Source organism: Phalacrocorax aristotelis, chromosome 3 (genome assembly GCF_949628215.1).
Source record: "Phalacrocorax aristotelis chromosome 3, bGulAri2.1, whole genome shotgun sequence".
NCBI classification, from domain to species: Eukaryota; Metazoa; Chordata; class Aves; order Suliformes; family Phalacrocoracidae; genus Phalacrocorax; species Phalacrocorax aristotelis.
This window is the reverse complement of record NC_134278.1, coordinates 67,147,059-67,172,331: the sequence shown is the minus strand read 5'-3', so window position 1 is coordinate 67,172,331 and position 25,273 is coordinate 67,147,059. Positions and strand designations below refer to the sequence as shown.

At 42.5% G+C, this 25,273-nt stretch overlaps 1 protein-coding gene across 1 annotated transcript in view; it reads right to left on the bottom strand.

Moving 5' to 3' along the window:
* AIG1 (androgen induced 1) overlaps nucleotides 1-25,273 on the bottom strand; it is a 132,874-nt gene that overhangs the window by 10,367 nt on the left and 97,234 nt on the right. Inside the window, exon 4 of the mRNA XM_075087806.1 lies at nucleotides 3,305-3,420. Coding sequence (XP_074943907.1) covers nucleotides 3,305-3,420 — 116 coding nt within the window. The remainder of the gene's footprint in view (nucleotides 1-3,304; nucleotides 3,421-25,273) is intronic.

Genomic DNA, 25,273 nt, shown 5'->3' with positions numbered 1-25,273 from the left:
GAGGCAGCTCCTAGTGGATTTCAGATAGCAACAAGAGAGCAGATCTAGTCTTTTGCTCTCAAACATGGAGCCCAGCATGACTAGAGCAGTGGAGTCAGGTTCTTAGGGGCTGTTTTTTTGGCATCCTCAAGTGCTCAAAAGCAGAGGGAACGAGAAAACCATTTAAAATAAACGTATTTGTCTCAGTTTATTTTAGGGACATATTAGGCTCTGATATTAGTTACCATGAGGTCATTCTTATTACAAGGAGCAACAGATTTCTGGCTCTTTTCTGTTCCTTGACAACCAACTCTATACACCCATTGGCAGTATTTTCTGGTAGTACTGGCAAGCCCTTGGCTTTCCTTAGCACTGTCTAGATTTAACAATTCAATACAAATTTTGACCTTTTCAAGCCATGCTAAATAAAACCCATCGGCCTTTCCCATCTTATCCCATGCCCTTGATCCTGAAAGTCCATGTATGGTCTGCAACGGGCAATGCAAGTCTGTGAATGCTCTGCCTGGGTACAGTTCCTTAAGAGCAAGGGAGAGCTCCCCCTCCCAGAGAGCACATGAGCCAAGTGTGCCTACTCAAATGCTCTCTGACTAAAAGGAGAGAATGCAGAAAAATGAAAGAAAAACAGAACAAGGTTTTACTCTTCAGGAAAGGATGTTTCTCAGATAACGTGTCTCTGAGTAATACTCAAGGGATATAAAGTTATTTAGCTATGTTCTTCCAACTTCAGTGATTCTATTCAGAATTGTTTGCCTGTTTTCTCATTTGTGAAATATATATAATAAATATATAAATAATAAATATATAATAAAAGCTTGCTATTCCACAATCTCTTCCATACGTGAAAGATTCAGTCACATCTCTAATAAAACAGAAGCTCTCCTCTACTTGGAGCAAAAAAAATAATGCATTAACAGAATCAAAACTAAGAAGGTTTCAGCTGAGGTGGGGAGACAGTTCAAAATTCAAGGGCAAAACATATAGAGAACATCTGATTAGCAACTCTCTCCACTTTATACTGAGAGTTGGGGTGAAAACACTTCTGCTGAGGGAAAAATGATGTAAGGAGAAAGACAAATTCTCAAGTGGCAGATACCTAACTTCTAGGTAAAAAAACATAAAGCAAGAACTAAGCCCCAGCAGGGGACCCATGGACCCATTTGCAGGTGTAGTCTTATTTAATGCACTGTGCTAACCTTGAGGGGTCTAAAAGGTAGACCAAATAAGGCAGCAAGTCTGAGTTAAGTAATTCCAAACCCTCTAAGGGGTCTCTACTTCAATGTGGTCACTTAGCAGCAGGAAGATAGTGGACCTCAGGTGTGAAAGGTAGGCACACTCCAAATAAGAGGGATGAAAAAACCCCCACTTTTCCTACTTTCTCGTAGATTTTCCCAAGCTGTGAATGTCAGATACATTGTGCTGATATCAATGAGCCAAGATTCGGCTTACAGCCTCAACCAAATCGTGGATAGCAGCTTCGTTAACACTTTTAGGCTGAAGACATGCAGAACTTGCAGATGATGGCACAGTGTAGCCTGTGTCTGCCTCCAGTCTTCCCCAAAGACCTTCTTTCATAAGAGTGGAAGGATAAATGGGCTGTAAGTGCAGAATGTAGCACAATGACCTTTAGGCTGAATAAGCAATTGGCTCAGACCATCTTTAAAGAAATCACAACCTGGAAGAGGGTGAGTCACTTGAGAGTAGCCCTATCAGTTTTGTAAATAACGTATGTGTATGCAAAACAAAGAGCAAAAGCAAATGGAGCTGATCATAGGTTCTAACTGGGTGTCTGATTAGCAGGCAATTTTTCAGTGCAGAATCTTATTCCCCTGCTTTACTTGTCCTAAAATTTCCTTTTACCTTGTACTTGTAGCTGTAGGATGTAGATGCACTGTAGTGGGCAGGATGAAGCCATATGAGTATCACACTGATACTGTACCAGCTTCTTAGAAGGTTTTAAGACACCTCTGGTTCTATTTCACTTGCAGAACCAGATTGTTTCAATTTTCTATTTCTGTTGAAGACTATTGCATGTGCCTACTCAGATGATTTTGACAAAACAGGAGTTGCCATAGGAGGTCAGATCACAGGTACAGCAGCTCTGCCAACCTGCCTCCAGGCACCCTTCAGAAGAAGGTCGAAAAATATCACAGTTATGCATTATTATATATGGGTTAAAGAAAAAAAAATTCCTTTCTCCTGAAGGAATCATTATGTGCCTTTTTGCATGAGGCTGTCGTTATCTTACAATTACAAATATTATTCCTTTTTAAGAAGGATATGTATGTTTATAAAAGCAAATGGCAGAAATGTGACTGTTGTCCTGGGACACAGCATCCCACTTCAGCTAGATTACTAGCATTTTATGATCACTCAGAGTGCATGGATGTGTATGAATAACGGCCTCTCTCTCATTGGACTGAAGGGGAAAGTTGCATAGTTGAAGCAGTATGACAGTACTGCCTTGAGCCCCTGTTCCTGTCTCATTATTTTTATCTCACTTGGCTGGTGGAAGAAGCAGTATTATCCAAAATTTTGAAAAATATCTTCTTAGCTGAGGGAAGGGTATTGTGGGGTAGGAAGAAAGAATATGAGAAGTAAACAGAAGGTCATGAAATGTTTGCAGAAAGGATAAAGGATATATGGTACCAAAGGAGCATTTTATATAAAACAAAGGTTTAGTGAAAAATAAAATGCTAGAATGATGAAAGTAAATTAACTCCGTCATGTATGTCAGGTGCCTGAATAAAAACTTACCAAAGACTTCATCTAATGTTGTGTAAGAAAGGTTATTTCTGTTTTAGTTTAATTTTTCACAAACATTTGCATTTTTTAAAACAAACTTCAGAGTGTTTGGATTACTGGCTTATTCTGTAATCAGTTTTACAGAAAGAATTTATGAACTAGTAAAGAAAAAAAGACAGTGTTCTATCTCTTCTGTTGCCACTTAAATACTGATGCAGGAAATCATTTGCCTATTCTCGATTTTATTTGATAGAACAAAAACCCTAAGCAATAAAACTAAGGTCCAAAGAAAACATTTAGCTTGAAAAAGGTTGAAAAATGTACCCTTGGAAAGACCACTGCTTACATGGGATTGTTCAACAAATTCCTGTTGTGTGAGGTTTGGCATATACTTTCTAAAAATATAAGCATCTGGGGAAACCAGACAAAGCCCAGGTCTTGGACCAAACGAGGCATGCAGCGTGAATCTGTTAGCGATTATATCCATAATGAAATATGTGCCCAAATTTAGCAGTACAAAACCCCCAATACAATATGAAAACACAGCGTGTACAGCCCTTACCATAAAATATAGCCAACAGCGAAGGTGCACACTGCAGCCAGTCCACAGCTCCTGCTGGGATACTGATGATGTGTTGTTCTCATCTCAATTAATACAAAGGGCAAAACTGTTGTATGCTGAAAAAAACAAAACAATGGGGGAAAACCAGGTGATACAAATGATTCTCACTACATTTCCATGCTAGTTCTACAATAAGAAACTTAATTACAAAAACCTGAAGACAAGTTCTTGATGGCCTAGACAGACAAGGTAAAATGGGTCTATAAAGTCAGTCAATAACCCCAATATTGTTGCTATAACATCCAGTTGTTCAAGAGAGCAGAGGGAAACTGGGTGAGCAGAATGTGCTTTCCCTTTCGGCCAGGAGTGCAAGGCGGGTACTCAGTGACTAAAAACGGGATGTGGCATGAGGCACATGGGCCCCAGCCCCAGTTTAGCCTTGCAATCTTTGCCACTTCACAAACTTACTTTGACCATTCAAGTTAGGAGACAATGCATGAGATTTTCAGAGACCCTAGGCACAAACGATGCCAAATAAATGAATACAAATGGAGGTATTTAATGCTTCTGAGAATTAGGTTTAAATGTATCTCAATCTGGGGACTTGAAAACAGGGGACATATTTTCAAATGATAGCCTCAATACCTCTGTTCCTCCATCTGTAAGACAGGAGCAATTATCTTCTTCGGAAAGGTGTTGTGAATCTTAATTTGTTAGTTGTTGTGCAAAATGGTTTTAGATCCCCAAATGAAACATATGAAAGCCAAAGCTGTAAAAACCATTTTCAGCCACTTGTCTTTATTTAGCTGTGAAAGTCCTTATTTTGTCATTTTTCCATACATATTTCCTACACTGCCCCTTCTGAGAAGGCCTGTTCATCCAATTAATGTCAGCGGCATGAAAAATTGCATCTAGCCTGCCCCCAACACTCGGCGTCTAGATTTCAGAGTGCTGGCAGGCATAAAAATATACATAAGCGAAGCACAAATGTGTCAGGAAATAAACCCCATCATTTCTCAATACACAGCTCACCTGAACCAGCATTTATTGGCGACTCCAGAAACGTACCCTGCCTTGCCACCGTGGGGACAAGTTGTCACTGGTGTCTAAAGGGAATTACTTCATTTGAGAGCTTGGCCCTGGGGCTTGGTGTCACTGCGACTGTGAACTCTCCTGCCCAGTCCACAGGGAGGTCTGTAGGTGTAAGGATTGCCCTAAACCGGGTTCAATCCTTTCCCAGGTACTTGATCACCAACTGGAAAACACGGTTATGGCTTACGTTGGCCATGTTCTGCCATCAGATGTGCATGTGCAGTTCTCGGGGAGCTGGAGGGCCAGATTTGCAGGTTTGCAATAATTATGCTGTAAATCCACAATGACTTTTACCAATGTGAAGGCAGGACAGACATGGAGTAGAAATATCCTTGTGTGGATAAAAGGTCCAAATGAGAAGAAACAGAGCAGGGTCTGAGCCTTTAACAGCTGCGGAGAAGGAAGAATTGTTTGAATGGGAAATGATAAGATAATGGAAATGCCTGGCTCAGAGATTTAACGTAATTTGAATCAGATAACTGCTCTGATTTTCAAGGCATTAGTAATTAATGACTAGCATTTGGAGAATGTCAGGTGGATAATACAGCAGTTAGGGGAGCTTTCAATTTCCTCATCTTTTAACAACTTGTTCCGCCCCCATCCCAGTATAAATCAGCATCAAGGGAATGCAAAGATGTTTTACATGTGGTCTGCAATAGAAGTGGCCACTAGTAGATATGAGGTCTATAAACTGCGCAGCACCTTCAGAGTCCATTAACAGGGACTGACAGCAAAGCAAGCCCTGGAGATTCACTTGTATGTCTTACATCTGTATGGAAAAGGTCTTCAGACAGAGATCAGCACCTCACTCTGCACAGGCCCCAAAGCAGGGTAGCTGGAAGCTGTGCAAACGCCTCCTGCCCTGCCTCCATAACCTCTTCAGAGAAAAAAACAGAGGACAACAGAGAATTTTAACTCCAAGCCCCACCCTTGATATTTCTAGAATGATGTACTCTTGTGATGCAGTCTCTCAGTCTTAACTCTTCACTATATGGATGACAGTTATAGAGCTTGTGAGCTCCGTTTCTCAGTTGATATGTTTACTGATTTAGATACTGCTTGTTGATGCACTCTTCATTGATGATAACAACTCAACAGCTTGCCAATTAAAACGTAGTTAAAATAATTTCAGCAATCAACTCTTAATCTGGAGTTCTTTTCTCCTTTCCCTCCTCCCAATTCCTGTGGTTATATAATAAAATAGGTCATTATTTTCCTAAATCCTCCCTTCTGCTTTTTTCTAAAGGTAAGGGGGGGAGAAAGAGAATAACGAGCTGTATCACTGAAAAGTTTATGTACAAAATCATATCAAAGTACAGTGCAATTAAAAGCATAAGGAGAAAATCAGAGACGTGTGTCTTTAATCTTCGTCTGTTACAGCAAATGTCAATGCTAACTGCAAACACTGCAGTTTTACAAATCCAGAGTACGAACTTTGGTTTAAAATGTTCTAGTGAAACTGCCATTCTAAAAAGCTGTTTCAGATGCCTTACCCAAACTACAACCAAGACAAATTTTCCCTTTCCTACATTTCAGCCCCTCCAAAAACCTTAATTTAAAAACATGAAATTTTGTAGGCAGGGATACCTTCTGTCAAACAGTGCCAATTAAAACTCTGGAGCTATAAATACCAAATTTGAACCCGACTGGCACCTGGACTGAAGCCTAGTGAAGATGAGCAGGGGTCAAATGTGCTTGGAGTGGGATCCATCAGGGCTAGGAAAGCTGTAGGAGGCCAGAAATTTCATACCCGCTAATGTTTTTGCCACCTGATTTCTAAATAAACTTGGGCCAATGGGAATCTGAGGCTTAGAGAGAAAATAACATTGATGCTTCCTTGACCTGTTTGTTAAAGATCACGCTGTGCCGATCAAAGAATGCCCAGCTGGTATCTCTGGGACTGATCCCTTTTACTTACTGGCAGGCTGGAGGACAGCACAACATTTCTCACTGTGTTTGTCAAAGTATTTCCAGGGGCTTCCTTGAGTGAAGACTAAGGAATGAGGAAGTTCAAATAGCAAGGAGGTTTAAATGGCGAGGATGATTAGCTCCTGTAACAGCTTTCCAGTAATTGTTATTCTGCACCATTTAATGTCTTTAAGAAAAGGGCAAATTTATAATCAGAGTATAATGACTAGTATAGTATTATAATAGTAGTAAACTATGCTAGCACTGGTAATCAATGCTATATTGATATGTCACTTTTATTATGGACTAAGTATTTACAAGCAAAACTGCATTTTTACCTGGACAGCTTATTCTGCTCCCACTGAGGCTGGCTGCTCCTGTGAGACAGTTTTGCCTGTGTGACTGTGCTGACACTAGAGACTTGAGCTGAACAACGCTGTGGGTGCGTCAGGGAGCACCCTCTCCATCAGCTGGGAAGATGACACTTGCTACATGCGTGCCCTGCGGTGACTGCAGGCTCAGGGTAAGGGGTAGCCCCCAGCCCTGCCGGGGCAGCAGTAAGGGAGCTAACGAGCCCTATCGTTAGCAGGAGCTCTTGGCTTGGGCTCTGTAACTATAACTTACCTACTTGCAAGAAAACGTACCCTGTCAGCTTCTCCCACCGCGACTGGGTGCTACCTGCCAAGATGTCCCCCCAGCCACAAACCCTTTTTACTCCAGAGTGCCAACGCAGTGACCCTTGGACCCACTTTTAACCCCGCTCTGAAGAAGCCATCTGCCTTGTGAGTTGAAGCATGGCTGTAAGCCCCCATTACCTGGCTGCAGCATTGCCCTGCTCAGATGCCTTGTGCCCCATCGCTGTCTGTCCCTGCAGCAGGGAAGGGAGCTTTGACAGATCTTTAGGCTTGCTAGGTGTGCTAGCAAGTGCTGGTCTCTGCAGAGCAGCAAGCTCCAATTTCCTGCCCATTTTGTGTCCACTACACAGGACTGGTTCCTGAGGTTCCATCATCTACAAGTGGGGAAGAAATCTGGCTTGCTGAATCTTCAACTGCTGGTAACAATACATGAAAACAGAGAGAAACCAGCCCAAAGCATGGAGCTCGGGTGGAATTTGCAGGAAGATTATCATATGGGGAATTTGACCCAGAAAACACTTAGGAGACTGACTCCAAAGCAGCAACCTCTGAGGGAAGCTGAATTAGCACACACTGCAAAAAAGCCACCCCGAGACCTGCAGGTGGATTAATTCCTAGAACCATTGCCATTGCTTCCTGAGAAAAACTCTGTTCATTAATGACTCTTTAAAAGATATTTTTAAAATACACACAACTTCCCACATGGTATGTATGTGCCTAATGACACCTGAGACTGGAAAATCACATTACAAATAGGCTGCACGTCTGTAATGTTGGCTTGACAATGTTGATGGAAGACTGTGCCTCTCTATTTTAGGTGTGTGCTGCAACAGGTAGTTGGAAAAGATTTTATGCAAATCAGGTACATTAAGAATGAGATCTGTTATAGTTTTTAGGCAAATTAAGTGCTCAGTCTTGAAAGCTTGATTATGTATTTTATCTTCCAACCAGAAAGCGCTGCTTTTTTTAACACTGTTTTGATCAGTACCTTGCTTGGCCTTTTCTCCTCCCTTACCTGTGTTTTAAGGGGAATGTTACAGCTTTCCAAAAGGTGCTAAAATGACAGCTTTGTCTATTGGTATCTTCTGTCCTTAGCATGAACATGGCAGTGCTGTCTTCCCAAGTCACCCAGTCCTGATCTGCAGAGACTGTCCAGAACTACCTTTATGACAGAGTTCAGTCTAAAAAAGCATCTGCTTTCACAGATGACCAGTCAGTACAGAGAAGTTCCGCAGGGATGGTGAAAGTGTTTAGGGATCACGTAAATTGTGATTATAACTCCAACCAACCAACAGAAGACTGACTTGTTACCCAGTTTGTTCAGACTAAAAACCACAGGGTATAGGACATTCTAGTTCAACAGAAATACTGTGGACCTCTACTGAGAGGGCTTCAGTGTGACTTTCAGCCCCTACTGTTAAGAGCCAGCAAAAGCCCAGTGACAAGAAAGGAGGCCTTGCAGATCTGATGTCACCAATGTTTTAACTGATAGACTGGGAGCCTTCTGGAAGTGCTGGTGCTCCTTGGAACAAGGAGGCCGCAGAGGGGTCTCCACCCAGAGGACTTATGCAGCCCAGGACCTGGAGGGCTGCATCTGCCACCCGAAGCTGCGTCCACATCGAAGCCTCTGCCCTAGTAGGGGCAGCTGCTCCAACATCTGCTGGGGAAACTGCCCTGCAGCACACTGCTGCCGTGCCCGAGACTTGCACCAGCATGAATTTGATGGAGGCCCCTTTCTTTGCACCCTGCTGCATCAGTTGCCGTGCAAACCGCTGTGTCTGCTGGCTGCTTCTGCTTTCTGTCTTTCTAAATTCCTCTCTAAAATCTAGTTTCCACCAGTAGGATGTTACCCTTCACTTTTTTTCCTGAGCTCACAACCAGATTACGTGTTGTTAAACAGCTGCTGCATGTCAGAACGAGTGAAGCAATCTGTCTGCATCTCCTTCTAGCCTCTCAGGGGTTTGTGCAGCACCTTGAGATTAAAGGCTTTACAGAAATGACCAGCAAAATGACCTATGCCCATTCCTCTTAATTTAAAATCACTACTGGTGTATTCACCTTAGAAACCGATACCAAAAGGCCTAAAAATCCCTACAGTTGTAGCCAATGTCATTTGTAGAGTAATAGCAGTAATAAACATGCATTTTCCACACGCTCCTAGCAGATTCGTGTGGAGAAACAGATCAGAAACTAGTAAAACAAGGGGCATGATTATGATTTACTCGTTGAGAAACTTCTGACAAAGGAACAGCTGGCAAGAGAGTATTTACGTGTCATCTGAAGGATGATACCTTCCACCAAGGCAGCCTAATCCATAAAGAGAGCAGCAGGATGTCAGAGCTGGATACATAATAAATTGGAATCCTTGAGTGAGTCTGAGCCCTTCTGAGACTGAAAATGCTGGTAGCACTTTTCCTCTTACAAATGAGAAATTATGACTATTAACTGAGACACACTGATGCACAGGATGCACTCCAAGGCAGCCACAGACGGCTCGTTAATTGTTATTGTAGGGTGGAGGGAGGAAGAAGTATTGTATGATCTAAACAAAGACCAATACCCTATAACGCCACAAAACACACAAGAGCCAGACAGAACCATTTTCAATCCATGTAAGAGTGTAGAATTCCTTGAAAAGAAAATTAACACTTCTTCTTTAATGTTACCCTGTCTTTTCCTCTTTTCTGTAGATAAATGCAGAGGACATGGCATATCTGACTTAACAGGAATTGTGCTATTTTCTCCATCCATACCTAATGTTGGCAGGTTTGTTCTTGTTTCTGACACATGCAGTACATACTATATATTGAAATAGCACTGTCAATCTGATCTCACCCCTATGACTGTACTCGTGTCAGAGAGGTTATATATAGGTGTTTATCTATAGAATTTCCACAGTGCAAATCACTGAAGCACTTCAACACCTCAAAAGCGTTACTAAACATACCCTCGCAGCTGCCTTGACCTGTAGGGACAGTATATCCTATCCCCATTTTGCAGGAGGGTAAGATGGAGACAGCATGCCTCACTCGAGGTTACTCAGGGTGGCTACGGAGGAATGGAGAACCACGTTGTATTCCTCAGTTCCATTTCTGGATGTTAGCCTAAGATGAGCAAGCATGTATAGAGAAGTAACAAAAATTTGGTATGAAAGCCAAACTACTCATTCAGGTTTATAGCTCTGAGACATCTTGGCCCTTTCAGCATCTCTCAGTTGCTACCTTGATTGACCCTCTGTCCCGGTTCCCCTCTGCTTTTGGAGGCTTCTTCAGCTGCCTCCCTCTGAGCTGTCTGCCTCTCTCCCATCGCAGCTCCTGCTGCTTCAAGCTGCTTCCTTGCAGCTCCCATCCCTACCAGCCCAAGCAACCCCTCTGTGCCCTCCTGGCCCTGATTCCGCAGCTCCCAGGGTGACACATCCTCGCTTCTGTCTTGGCCGCTTTCAGTCACCACAGGTCTTCCCTTCATGTCCATCAGTATGTTTGGCAGCACAGGTAACGCCTTAACTTGATACATCAGAATCTTGGTCACTTGGACTTTAAAGAAGATGAAAGCAGAGATGGGACGGGACAGGACGCAGGACATATGGTATAGCAAAACTGTGCAAAACCATCACCATGTTGCCAAATGGAACAGCATTGCTACATATTCCATCTTCTTTAACTTTGTATAATTCAATATAACTATTTTTAATGAATGTCATGTATCCAGATATCATTAAACACATGCAAAGTGCAATGTCATATAAGACACCTCTCTGCTTTTGCTGGGATCCCTTAGCTAGACTTCCTATTTCTTCCGTGCTATGCCCAAACTCCCCGGTCAGCTCCTGACAGCATGCACTGCACTACTGTTAGGACACTTTTAAAGCATAAGAGAGTCAAGAAAGCCCAGGTTCTGTGCACTCAGCCCCAGCTGAGCAAACCCTGCGAACGCCAGTTCACTTTCAACCTTATTTTTGCCACAAAATCCTTAGAAAAAACACGCCACTAACAAGGTGGGACATACATGCACATACATCCTGATCAAGGATCATTCATTAACCACAATGTTATGCAAAGTGATTTTTCTGCATATTTTGTTCAGCTTATTTGCCTCTTGCCAGTTAAACCACTTGTCCTAGAATTTCTTAAACTACTATTTGCAAAAAGGTTTATCTAGGCAAAGAAATACATTCTCGTCTCTTACAATTATCCTTAAAATCTATGTTTATACACACACACACTTATATGTACCACCAAGATGTAATTTTCATGAATGAATGTTGACTGTTTATACAGGTCATGTTAAAACTGTGCTAGTAAAGTCATTGAGCCTCATGTATTCCTAGCACAAAAAAATCACTAAAGAAAGCTTGCAGATGTATTTTAGCAATGGTTTAAACCAATTTTACTCACGTGGAAGCCAGCATTCCTCTTCTTGAAAAGCCAGCTCCTTCCATATCACAAGACTAATTGCACAGGCCTCAAAAGGATAAAATAATTTATATCAACATGTTTTCTAAATCTCTTTAACTGACTTGAAAAGTTTATCTGTACATAAAATGGCCATGTTAAATTCTAATATCTGGCAGTCTCCCAGGGCTAGCACTAAGGCTTCCACAGAAGGGTATTTTTGGCTTCATGATAGCCAAAGTATTCTCTTTCCAACCTGAAGACATTGGACTCTGAATCTGTCACTGGTCCAGGACTGAATATTGCTTGTCCTGGGGTTTGGGCCAGTGTAATTTGGGGAAAGAAATTCCACATTTGGGAAAATCAAGAAACCATTATTTGGCAGTTTCTTTTTCAAATGGTGGCTCTTTGATGCTATTCGGAAATTTAAAATCTTGGAAGTGGTTACTGAGGAGGTGGATTTATTGGGTGTTGTGCAGGTGTGGTAGCCAAAGGTCAAACTTTGGTCTATCACATGGTGAATGCAACTATCTGCAATTTGGTTCAAACAATTTAGCTCACAAGACATTGTCATTATCTTTATTTAATTATTTATTTATATGATACAGGCAAACTCCCTTAATAAATAACTCTAGAGGACATAACCTCCTAAGATTTTTTGTTCTCACATTACAGAAAGCAGTAGCAGACTAACGTGAGCATAGTCTCATTACTGCACCCAGCGATCCGTCAGTAACTGGTTTTTCATGACGTGAATTGCCCTGCATCTTCTAAATAGCGTGTACTCCACTGCGAGGCAGAGGTGCATGAGGGAAGAGCTTCTCAAGCAACAGTGGCATGTGCCCCTGGCCGAAGAGCTGCACTAGCATCTGCTCCACATTCCTCCGGCCTGTGCAATGGTGCTGGGCTAAGCTGTGCGGCGGCAGCTGGACACTGGTAGCTGCTGCAGAGTGACCTGATGACCAGTGATAAGCTGTGGCCGGGCACCAAAGCAGCTCTCAGCTCTGCACTCGGCTTTGCTGACAGCACCTGCTGCAGTCAAAACATGCTGCTGGTCTTGCACTCTGTGCTCAGGATGCAGAAGCCAGGCCAAGGCAGGGTCTAGAGGTACCACAAGATTAGTAAGTCCAGGAGTGATGTGCTTTCAGGGGGTAAAGCCCTAGCATGTGCTGAAGTGCAGGGAAAGAGAGTATGTGGTGGGGGTGCAGGGAAGGCAGGAGGCATGGGCTGGGGTCCTGAATTTGTTGAGGGGCAGATGGGGCAGCAGGTATGGTTGGAAAACTTGCTGAAGGCGAAAATGAGTTTGTGCAGGAAGGCAGGAGAAGAGACAGAGGTGCAGCCCTGTTTGTGTGTCTCCTAGAGCTGCTTCTCCTCTGCAAAGAAGGTACAACAAGCCTGGGGAGGATCCTGAACTAAGGTCTTCTGTTGCAAAAACACACTGACATTCTCTGCTTGTTTTACCCACTCTATGACATACTTTATTTAGGAGAATCACTCTGCTTCAAATGCAATTAGTTCTAAATGCTATTGTTCATGTTAAAACAATTGTTATTTTGATTGATGGTAAAAACCTACACACCATAGTAAAGGAAGCAATGTCGGACACAAAGACATTACAAAATCTATAACCTGACCCTCTAAAACCTGACTTGAACCATCAGATTTGACTTATGAGACTAGTTACAATAGTGCTTCATGCAAAAAGCATCAGGTTAATGCTGGATCAGGCAAAGTTGCCAAACACACCCTGGCATAATTAATCAAGAATATTTCAAAAACAGATCGCCTCCAAGAGGTTATTGATTTCCTGTCACGACACGTTTTCCTCATGAGGTGCTACAATGCTATGTATCTGAGATGTGCTGGCGTGCATTTTTCAGTGACTAAGCCTTGATCTATCTTCCTGGATCCCTGCCACTGGTGCACTGACATCTGCAACTACTCATGTTTGACAGCCTCATGCATGAGCTATGTGGCTTCCAACTTGGATGGGATTAGTTTAGGAGACTTTCTGAATACTCCAAATGTAATTGAAAGCAGATAAATACAAGGGTCTCAAGAGGGTGGCATACTTTTTACAAATGGAATCACATTGAATCACGTGTATACATGCTTAGACTGAGAAAGATCTCAGTGTTAACTAGTATAGTGTACAAGAAAGTGTTTGCCCTTGTTCTTAAATACATATGAATCCTGATAATGTCACATCTTTCTAAAATCCAAATATGCTGCATGGATAAAGTATGGTTTAGACAAGCATGAAAAGGTACACAGTTGGGGAGAAGGGTGGGGGAAGAGGAACGTATTTGGAGACTGGCAGGTGTTTTGCCTTTCATCCATGCTTGAACTAAGGCATTCATGTCTTCTGTGAACCATTCCTGCTAAGTGATGACAGCTGAAGACTATACATCGTGTAACTCAAGATTATACTGTTATAGTGTCAAATATCAGCAAATAAGAAGTAATGTTTTCTTTCAGAGAAAAATTCAACCACATTCCTTACAAAGAACACATTTCTATTTACCGTTTTTTCTTGGTAAATGTGGACACGGATGTCATAATCTGTAAACGTATTTCTGAACACATTTACTGAATACTGTAAAATAGAGGATGTAAATAAAACTGATGTTACCACTGCTGTACAGAGTTTACCTTTCACATTTCCTTACTTTTTTAGACTTCGAACCCTGCAAACATAAGTAATCTTGCTTTAACACAGGTAATGCAGAGCTCGATAAATCTTTTAATGGGAAATGGCCTGCTATTTCCTGCTGTCAAATACCTGTTTGAGGATTGCAGTAATGGGCAATATATGAGCATCACAAGAGGACAGCGATACTGAACATATGTGATATCAAAGGGTTCCAAGATGATCAGGTTGCAGTAGCTGTGATACCCATAGTATTAAAGCTATGGGCTTCTCTGGGTTGTCTGGCAGAGTCTGGCCTGACTTTTTTTGTCCACCTTAACCTTGACATGCCTGTCTCTGCTTCCCTCACTAACAGCTCTGTCCCCAGCCAGGCTGATCTCACTGAGCTATTACCTGCGTGGCTTTTCTATTTCAGATGTGAAAAAGGAAGAAGAGCTGGAGATGGGATGTGATTCTTCTTACCACATGGTAGCATTTTTCCTAGCAAGGGGGGGAGCAGAACTGTCGCATGTGTAAGGTCAGTGGTTCCTGCGAGAGCAGTAGGTGAGCAGAAGGGTTGCAATGGGATGAGCGGTCTCGTGTCTCATGCTCTGAAGAACCCTGGAGGAAGGTGGGCTTCTTACTCTGCCTGGTGTTTCAGCTCCTGTCATGGAATAAACTCCTCAAGGACCTCTGCCCCAGTCTCCCAGCAACAGAAATCAGCTCAGGTCCAAAGTAGTTAATATGAGGTACCCCTTGGTCTCCTTCCCAGGACCCTGCTAAATGTGGTCTGAGAAGTTCATCAGTTTGGTGATACTTGTAGTATCATAATGCATTTTTCTGGTACTAGAAAACTTACCTGTATTCCCCTATTGCCACAGAGATTCATGAGAGAACTTCCTTTGCAGCACCTGCTTATAAAGCTGTACAATCAGTCATCTGTAAAGTTTTGCCATGTATCCTTCAGCTGGTGTGATCTCTTCTGTGCTGGGGGATGGATGCTAGTATTGGGACTGAGATGATCCACACATGCAAATGGTTCGTGACACTTTTTCTTTAAATGTAAAAAATCTCTTTTTTAACTGTGAGGGTGATCAAACACTGAAAGCAGTTGCCCAGAGAGGTTGTAGAGTCTCCATCCTTGGCAATATTCAAAACCTGACTGGACAGTGTCCTAGGCCACTGGCTCTAGATGACCCTGCTTGAGCAGGGGGGCTGGACAAGAGATCTCCATGGGTGCATTCCCACCTCAGCGACTCTGTGATTCTAAGATCCTATGTCCCTAATTGTCTGGCTGTTACGGTCACTGGCCTTTATATCCAGTCTTGTCAGTCCTTGGTACCTCTTCTTCCATCTCACCTCCCTGGCCAAGGCTGGGTCTGTAAAAAGTTGCTGCATTTTGTACATGGTATTTGATACAATCCTCTTGGTTCTCTGGGGTGAGAGCAGAAATGGAGAACTGAACCACCCTGACCTGCAGCATTTCCACCCTGTGCACTGCAGAAATCTCTTCTTGTTCAGACTCTCAGAGTACCTTCTCAATAGTCCTGTAACTGTCACTGTTTTGTAGCTGAAGAACAGAGAGACGACAGGAAGCCCCGGTTGTACATGCGGTTTCCTCATTGTTAATGATCCCATTGTGTGTGAACGTGTGTTTGAGGTCAAAGATTATGGAAATGCCTTTCAGGTGGGAACAGACTGGCCAGTCACTAGACACGTTTCACATTAGCTATAACACTGTTCTGTTGCAACAAGAATACTCAGGCTGACTACACAAATTCCAGAGTAAGCCCTTACAAACAAGGAAGATCACTACAAATGTGTAATTGAAGAGGGATAACCGTGATTCTGAGCTGACAGACCTTATACTGGAGAATGGCATCTGTTGAGAAGGGAAAAATCCACATTTAATTAAGAGCACTCCAGCTCCACAGCAGTAACATCTTGCACTGGGAGGGGGCAATTAGGATAACTGCATTGCTAAGGGAAAGACCAGAGAACTGCCTCAAGTGCACCCAGCCGGAGTGCAGGTACGGGAGCCAGGACGGCGGGCTACGTGGGCACAGGAAGCTGGACGAGAGAAGGAGACCTCTTCAAAACAGCACGTTAGCTGAGAAAGGATAGTTAGGGCCTCCATCTCCAGAACTGGAGCTGCAACCACCTCAGCTGCACTGGCTGAAAGACAGACTTGCTCAGATTTGGGTCTGTGCCAAGCCAGGACAACAAGGTATGAGGAGCCCACGATGGGGACAGCAAGGATGGCAGCTACTCTCCCAGGCCTGAGAAGGAGGAATGGACTAAGAGCATTGCAAAGGCATGCCAGAAGGAGAAGAGACTTACCAAATACTGTTGTTTTATTCATCACGGGCTTCCCCATGGTATTTTTTTTCTCCACCAATAAGGCTGTCTTTGCTATAAGCCCTTGTAGCCGCCGCTAGCAAGCAGTTAAGCACTGCTGCTTAGGGGCATGCATGTGTGGAATTCACTTCTGCAAGTTTCTAGGCGGGGTCTTGTGCCAGTGTTATTTTCAGCAAGAATACCTCAGTGATCGAACCTGGCCTGTTTGACTGGCAGCAGCGCTGGGTAGAGAGGGTACATAGTGTACACCCACACCAGACTGCACGCTCGGCCCTCTTGTTTCTCCTCTGCTGCTGCTGCTGTAGGGCATTCTTAGTGGGTTACTAAACTTTGTATTGGCATTTCTGCAGAAGGTACCTGGCAGTAGACTGGTATTCTAATTGCTTAACCTATTGGCCTACCTTGTTTAGGAGTCGTCTTTATCCCTACACCCAACTTCTTAATGCACTCCACTATTGAACATAATCAAAACATAAGGAAAAGCTTGCCATACTGATGAAATGCTAAGACCAGTGGAACTACTATAAAAAGACTTGAAACTGTATTATGGTCCTTTGACAAACCCTAAACTTCAAACCCATTCTCCCTAGTACATTCTCCAGTGCGTGACGCTGGTTTCTCATCTCAGGATTATCAGTTGCCATTTTGCTGCAATAAAAGAAGAGCCAAACAAAACCAAACCCCAAGACTTTTTAGTAAACTGAGACAACAAGTATATTAGGAGACCCTAGATAACCCTCAGTCACTATGGGATCAGCAGGAATTACCTCAGCGTAATTCCTTGTGATGGTGGTATATCATTAGTCTTATTAATAATTAAAATAACTTCTGTCAGTATGCTTTACCAAAACTCCAGTTAACCCTTGCAACACTTCTGTGAGATGGGAAAGAAAAAAAAATAATCACTTTATCAGTGAAGAAATGCACATGAAGAAAGAAAAAACATCATCTAAACCAAGGTGATAGGCAATCAGTGATTGATTTTGTACTAGAATGGGGGTGTTGGTGATGCCTTCGACTGGGCTCAGCCCACATCACCACACTGCTCCCCTGTCAGGAGGTCAAAGTCAGAAAAGTCCTGGTGGAAAGTCCACAGCTACTTAAGGGCTTGAATGTACTGACCTCAAACATTCATAGCAGCGGGAGAAGAAAATTGTGTGGATAAACCCAACAGTTTAGGCACCCAATCAAAGCAGATTATTTCAAAACTTTTTATTAAATGTGAGCCCATCTGCCTTGCTAAATGTCAGTGTAGACATGCTAAAGGAAACAAAAAAAGGACAGAAGAATACTTGGGCTGTAGCCTGTGAAATTTATTCTTGTCTGACCCTTCTCTGCTGGTGAAAGCAGAGAGCAACTGGGGGCTTAAAACTAATGGACTTCAGCTTCAGGGCAACTTTAGACAGGGTCCATGAATGTGAGCCCAGGATTAGCAGTATGCATCCCAGTGACTCATATGGTCAAGATTCAAGGATTCATGGCATGCCTTCAGCAAAGCCTATCTTGGGAAGCAGAAAGGATGCAGTAGTAGGTTAGGGAGCCAGGAACATCACAATAATATTTGGGAAGGAGTTCCTGTACTGTTTCCAATCTCCCCTTCCCAGGAAAAGTCACAGCACATTCAGGAATAACCACAGGGCTAAAGAAGCTAATAGAAAGTGCATTTTGGTCGCCTCCTCCAGTCTGCCTTCAGATGTGATCCAGGGGCTGAACTGACTCTAGCAATGTTAGTGGATGACCTCATGGAGGCTATGGACATACTACAAACCTCTATGCCCCAACCACTGTCTGAACAAATACTCACTCCATCTCTCCCACACAACAGCTGAGAAACTGGCAAACACCAACCAGCCTCTAGCACTCCTGTAAAGGAGGCAAGCACTGTCTGTGTTTTAAAAGAACTGAGTTATCAAAACGGTAAGTTATTTGCACACAGTACGTAAGTGGCAGCACTAAGAACTGTGCCTTCAGGAAACCTTCTCTACTGATCCTTCTCCTCTACTGGTAGCTGAGACACAAGCTCCTTCCCCCAGGCAGAAGGTTCTCCCTTCATGCCAGGGAGAACGAGCTGGTGGTGGGGCACGAGCGCTCTCCCAGCTGAGCCCCGCTCCGTGGCTGGGTGCTGGTGACCAGGTAACGTTGCAACTGCTTCCTTTGCCCAAGCAGGACTCAAGGAGCATTCTCTCTGCTATACTCCCCTCAGTGTACTTTACAGATGATGGCATGTTTTGGCCAAAAAGCAGAGAGGCCTTCTCACTCTGCATCTGGGAGAGGTAAACAGCTCCTCTAACCAGAAAATCCTTGTCTGAGAGATGAGAATTGCAGATAAGGTATTGAATCAATTGTTTACAGCTGCTTTTGTGGGGGAAGGGTTAATACAAATATCTTTTTTTTTTGAGAAATGAAATCAATGTGGACGTAGGCTTTCCTTTTCTTTTTATCTTGAAAGAAAAAAAACCACAATTCTAGTCTTTCCCCTGAAAAATAAAAAAATAATTCAAGTATTTATTTGATTCAATCTGAAAAGCCATTTTTCATTAAAAAGTAGTCTGAATTTAATATGTGACCAGCTCTGGTGCTAAAGTAATTGACCAATGATGTTGAAAAAATGTCCCAATGCCTACTAGAATTCCTTTGTGAAGAACAGATGCATCTAATGGGACTGAAATATAGCTGAAATAGGAGAAATTATTTTGAAGATCTTGTTAAGTCATTTTTCGTCAAGGATGTTAGCACTCTATTTGTCAAAGCATTCGGAAAGCTCCTTAATTCTGCTGGACTCACTGCTAATGCTGCTGCCTAGGTCGGGACAGTAATAATCTCCCATTTAATAGGAAGCCACATTCTTTAATTTTGGGTGAGGATTTGCAAATGGCAGTCTATTCATTCATTTATCAATTCCAGATGCATTAAATTTTCTTTCAAACTGAAAGTGGGGAAAGAAAAATTAGATTAATTGTAATATGGCAACAGTCTTCAGTATATTATGCAGTGCTTCCTGCCCTCTAAGGCCTCCTAAATCACTTCAACTACCATTTTGGTGCCTTGGTTGTACTGAGAGCTGGGAAACCTCCAGCCCTCACTTCATTTGGGATGAGCCACCACCACCTGAAGTGTTCTTTGTCCTCCTACCTTTCACTTGTCTTTTCTCTATAAAATCCCTCTTTCCCTTTCTACTTCCAGCCTCACATTGCCTGGATGCTGCTCTGCTCCTCCATTCCCTCTCCACTCATGCTGTGTGGTGTGAAGACGGGTGTCAACAAGGGCTTCAGCAGTGGATGTCCTGTCCTGCTTTTGGTAGGGAAGAATTTCCTGCCCTGTCCTTTCTTTCTTTATGCTCTATTCCAGTACCAGACACAAGAGAAACTGCTGCTTCATTCATAGCCACAGTGAGAGGCAGGCTTTCTAGAAAGTGCAGCTATGAAGTCCTCCAAGGACGATAGCTCATAGAAGTTGGAGAAAAAACATTCTTGGTTAAGGATGCTCAAGTTTAAAATGTGGAGTGGGAGGAAAATAAATGAACCACATCACTGGTATTTTTAACACTGTGAAAAGCAGTATTTTCCCAGTCTTGCAAGGACAGAAGAAAAAGGACACAGTGGCAAAACCCAAACCAATGGAGCACCCAAAGCTCAGGGAACATAAAGGGTGGAAGCAAAGTGCAGAAGCCACTGGAGACAATGCATTGCACATCACAAGTGCCAGTTCTTGCTATTAATATGGTGCAAACTATTTATGCTCCCTTCTTACTTCTCAGTGAGAGATGGGCAACTTACCTTGCATCTCAAGCGGGCATGTGCGAGGCAAAAGCATACAGATAGACATAACAGAGCAGAGGGAGAACGTATGAGTCAAAGCACACTCTGTAAACATGTATTACAGAAGAGGATAGGTGGAAGAAGACTATTTTTTTATTAAGTGCTCTCAGCGTTTCCTTAGGAGCCTACTCTCTTAGTATAAGGAAAGAGTCCTTCTTGTAAGGAACTGAAAAATAATTGTTTTACTGATTGCTTTGGTAGAGCCGTAAGTTTTGGGAATCTGAACTATAAGATGAAAGCTCAGCACTGATAATGATATTTGCATAGATGTATGTAACTTAGCCTGGAGGCTGACACAGGCTGAATATGTAACATACAAGCTGTATGTTTCAAAGCTGTATGATACACAGCTTTCCAACACTTTCTCATTTCCATTTCACTTCTTCATTCTTTCTTAATTTCTTTTTAAGAAAGAATGAAAGATGAAGAAAGTCTCTGGATATCACTTCTTTTTTGCATTTGCTGACATAAGAAAGGGAAAATCATGGGTAGAGGGCTGAAATGGGAGGAAGAAAACCCATAATGGTAAAAATCCAAACCACTGAAGGTAAGTTTTGATGAAAAAAAATTTTTAAACCCATTTCATTTATGAAAAATAAGGTTCTAGCTAAAGACAATGGTTTACTTTTTGTTGTTGTTTTTACTTTTAATTATTCTGTTCAGCTTTTGATACCTTCCAACTATAGACTACTAATCAGTACAAAATTTTAAAATTCATCACAAGTTACATAATGCACTTTAATAATGACCATACATAGATACGTTAGTATATCTTGTATATATAAAACTCCTACCATTTTACAACTAAGATATCAGCAATCTTAAAATGTCACACACCTGCAAAATAACCTATATTTTTGATTTCACCACAAGCATTTATGTATGAGAGCCACATGGATCTTCTTCAGATCCTGATAAGGAATTTTGGTTTCTAGAGGCACATCACCTCTTTATAATATTTTCAGAAAGAAATCTGCTGTAAGTTTTTATTAAAGCCTACATGCAACCACCCTGTAAATACATGTGTCTCCTTGCAGGTCAGTTATTCTCAAGGTTTCCAGCCAAAGATGAAATCCTGTAAGATTCACTCTCCTTTCCCTCCTCTCTCCTTGTCATGTTTGAATTCTGATGTTTGCTTGCTGAAAGGATGAGTTAACTCAGAGGCAATGTTGCTATATTTTACCTGCCTAAAGAATGGCCAGCAAGGAGGGCCTGCTTTATTTCCCTCAAAGCTGTGTTGCATTGATAGATGACTCTTACAGTCCACATAGAAATGGAAATGATGTTGCCACTTCTGTGTCTCAAATAATCTTTTCCACAATGACTGCATTACCTAAAACCACTTTGATAACCTTGGTGCAGTTTATATATACAAGAGAAATTAGCATAACCAGTGTTTTTTGCCAAATGTTATCTTTTAACACTTCCTTCTATGAATCCTAAACCACTTTTTGTTATTCATCTCACTAACCATTCATGGATGAATGGCAATTGCTGAATGTCTTAGAAACAACACCTTGAAAATGTCATTCAAATCAATTTTTCAACAGCATGAAGGGCTAGGAGGTAATTCACACTTCTTTTATAATAATATTCTATAAGAAGTACTGTAGTCATCTGCCTTCCCGCCACCCCCTCCAAAAGGAAAGGATTATAAATTCACTCTGATTTAGTGCAACCAAATGTACCAGGCAGAGAAAAACACTGAAGACAGAATATGCTATTAAGACTGGGAAATTATGAGAAAAGCCACCTCCATCATTGCCCCAAAACTAACCTGTTCCCCCTCAGTTAAGCAAAAGCACGGGGGAATAATTCTGCAAGGCTGAATTTTGCTCCTGTAAAGAGCAATTTATCCACAGCGAGCAACTCCAGAAGCATCCAAGCCCAGCATCTTGACCACTGCCTCCTTCTACTGAGGGGGGCTCAGAACCCCTCTTTAGTCTCTTAAATATCAGCTACTTATTAACACCTGTGGGCTCCTTCTTCCTGAAGTGGCGTATACAGCTTAAGGGTTCACTGAACCTCTCTCCCCTGATCCTCAGATGTCAAGACAGCATTATTCCAGCATTTGCTCATATACAACTCTGCCACATATGTAAACCTAGCAGCAGTTCAAGCCCTAAAGCTGCAACAGAAGGGCCTGAGACCCTGTGGCTGAAAGACTGTTTCATCCTTTCCAAGGGGCAGCCGATGAATGTGGAGATACCAGCTACGAAGGTCATGCCACAAGATCTGTCCTCCATCTGACATTTGAAACCAGTTTCTGCTGTTGGCACCACATCCACAAATCACCCTAAACCAAAGCAACAGCAGATTTGAACCACAGCTGAGGAATGCCAGAAGCAACCAAACCCAAACCACCTCTTTTCAAAGTCTGCCTGTATTACTGACAGCGGATGTAAAAAAGCACCACCACCACTATTACTAAGCTAATATCCTTGGGATATTCTACGTACACAGAGTAAGACTAAGCCAAAGGAATAAAAAAAAGAGGGGGAAATATTGCCTCTTTCCTCTAATCAGATATGCAGACCAGGCATCTTCCGGTAAGTCAGTTCCTTTCAGGCAAAACATCTGATAAATCTTACAGTTAAGGGTAGACCCACTTTTTAGCACGACATTTGAACCTAAGCTCATTGCTTCTGGTGACTTCATATGAAGGATGTTGGCACCACACAGTAAAGGACACCGTAGCTGAAACTCCTCTCAAGGTGGATGCTGCATAATCTCTCTCATTTGATGCAGAGAAGTGCATGCACTTGTCGTACACCTCAGCCTTACATGGCTGCTGGGGAGGCTGCAAATATTCTGCCTTTTTTAGGGCCTTCTCCAGCTCTCCTGGTCAGAACAGTTTAATGCTCTTTCAGTCTGACCAGCGCCTCACATAGGGAAAGATTTCTCTTCCATCACACCTGGAAGCAACAAAGCTGACTTGCAGGCCAGAAAAAAACCCAACCCGTTTCAATCCTTCTGGTTTTCAGCACATTCCAGGACAATTCCCACAGTCTCCATCATGGGGCAGAGAAGCTCATCTCATGCTCACCTGGTAAGATACCCTCTTCCCCATAGCTCATCTGCAAGCACTGCTGAGCATGATGGCCACTCTGTGCGGCACCTCCAGCACAGTGGATGAAATACCCAGGGAGAGAAGGGGACCTTCTATGGTGCCTAGTTTCTGGGCAGGCCCAAACAGGTCTCTCAGGTAGGTCAGGGAAGCTTCAGAGACTGCCCAGTCTGAAAGTAAAGCTATGATGTCTCAGGAATAATTTTTAAAGCAAATACCTCATGTTGTTTACAGGTTTGGACCTTCCCATTTTTAAAGTAGTTGAAGATTTAACTTCCCCGTGGTGCTCCCTAGCAGCGCTGCAGCTGCTGAGCTGCTTGCGCGTTGTCTGTCTGTCCCATGGGAGAACATTTCCTGTTAAAAGAATTTTTGGCGCGGCTGCTTCATTCTGCGCAGGGAGCAGAAAGTCGATGCACAGATTAGCAATCGATTTTCTAAGAAGTACCCCACAAATCAGGTCTCCTCTCTCTGTTTGCCTTCACATTTCTGCTGGAGCCTCTATAATTAATTTAAACAGATACAAGCACTTCTCCTCCTCTCCTTTTTGATGCGAGCTGTTTCAACAGACTGTGCAGCGAAGCTGCAGCAATTCAAAGGCTTCCGCTCCCTGCGCAGAAGGGAGCAGCTGCAGGAACAGCTCTTTAAAGAGGAAATGGCACCCAATGGGACTGGCAGGCGGCTCCAAGCTGAGCTCAAACAGCCCCCAAAGTCCTTGGGAGCATCTGAGGACATCAAAAGAGGAAAGATCTAGGCTGGGAGAAGCCTGAAGAATTAATTTAAAAGACTTTCCCCCATCCCTGGAGCTTTCTTCTATGTAAGCAGCAGGGTCTGAGGGGAAGAGTCTCCCTCACATTTGGCTTAGATGATCCGACTCATATCGAAAGGCTGGAAATACAGGGATGAACACAAGGGGCAGCTGCATTCCTGGTTTATTTGTTAAACTATAAATGTATAAATATGTATATAAACACAAACATATATATAAAAATTGTATTCCTGTATACTATTAAAAAGCTACTGTATTTCTATTAATATAAATAAATATACTACCATATTTCAAAGTTACCATAAACCACTCACAGGGCTTCATGCATGTTTAACTGGTTAACTGATGGACTCACTAAAGTGATTTATCTCAACTAAACTGTATTTTTTTAATGATGATTGCAAATAAATTCCTCTGTTATTTACAGCACAGGACACACTTTCTGACTATCCTATTTAAGTGTTTTATAGCAAATTCAATAGGCAAAATAAAGAAATCTGTTTCATATATATGAATTTGTGCACAGGTACATACATACGCTCTCTGTCCCCAAAGCGTATAACATCACTGACTTATGGCTGAACTTTGTAACGGATGGAAATTTCTAGTCCTGATTTAACAGGCTTCAGACTTAATGGGAACATATCCAGTGAAGCCCTATGGCCTGTGCTGCTCCTGCAGGACCATCCCAGCTGAGGGGTAGTTTAAACAGCATTCAGTTTTTAGTGGCAGGCCCACAACAACAGTATTATACCAAATGCATGTTATTTTCTGAAAGCGGCATGCTTCCTTAATTACTTATGCATAAATAGATGCCATTTTACTACACTCTGCTACTGCGCGTAACCAACATGTCGTCTAGAAAAAGAACTGACACAACACATCCTGCAAATGCCTCCTCTTTGTCAGATTGCACTAATTACATACCCACCACAAACTTCTCCCTCTTAGTCCTCCTAACTGGCAAATTCTGCCTTTTCCTATCAATTTCACACTGTTCGTCTCTTCACTTTTGAATTTTGCTTTTGGAAGAATTTGGGTACATGGACACACAAACCTGAGTTAAGCAGTTCACAGACCTACTGTGCGTGCCTATTTATGCCCACGCTTCTGCACTTCCACTGGCAGAGATGTAGAAAGCCTTTTTTCTGAGACCGTGCCGAGTTTGGCAGGACAACCCTGCACCCTGGCAGGAACTGCCCTCAAACAATTTTGCTCTATAAACAGTTTTGCTTTGCTATTAGCGTTATGCCCCATTGTTCTGATATTGCCTAGCACATTATGATATAGCACTATATTGTGACT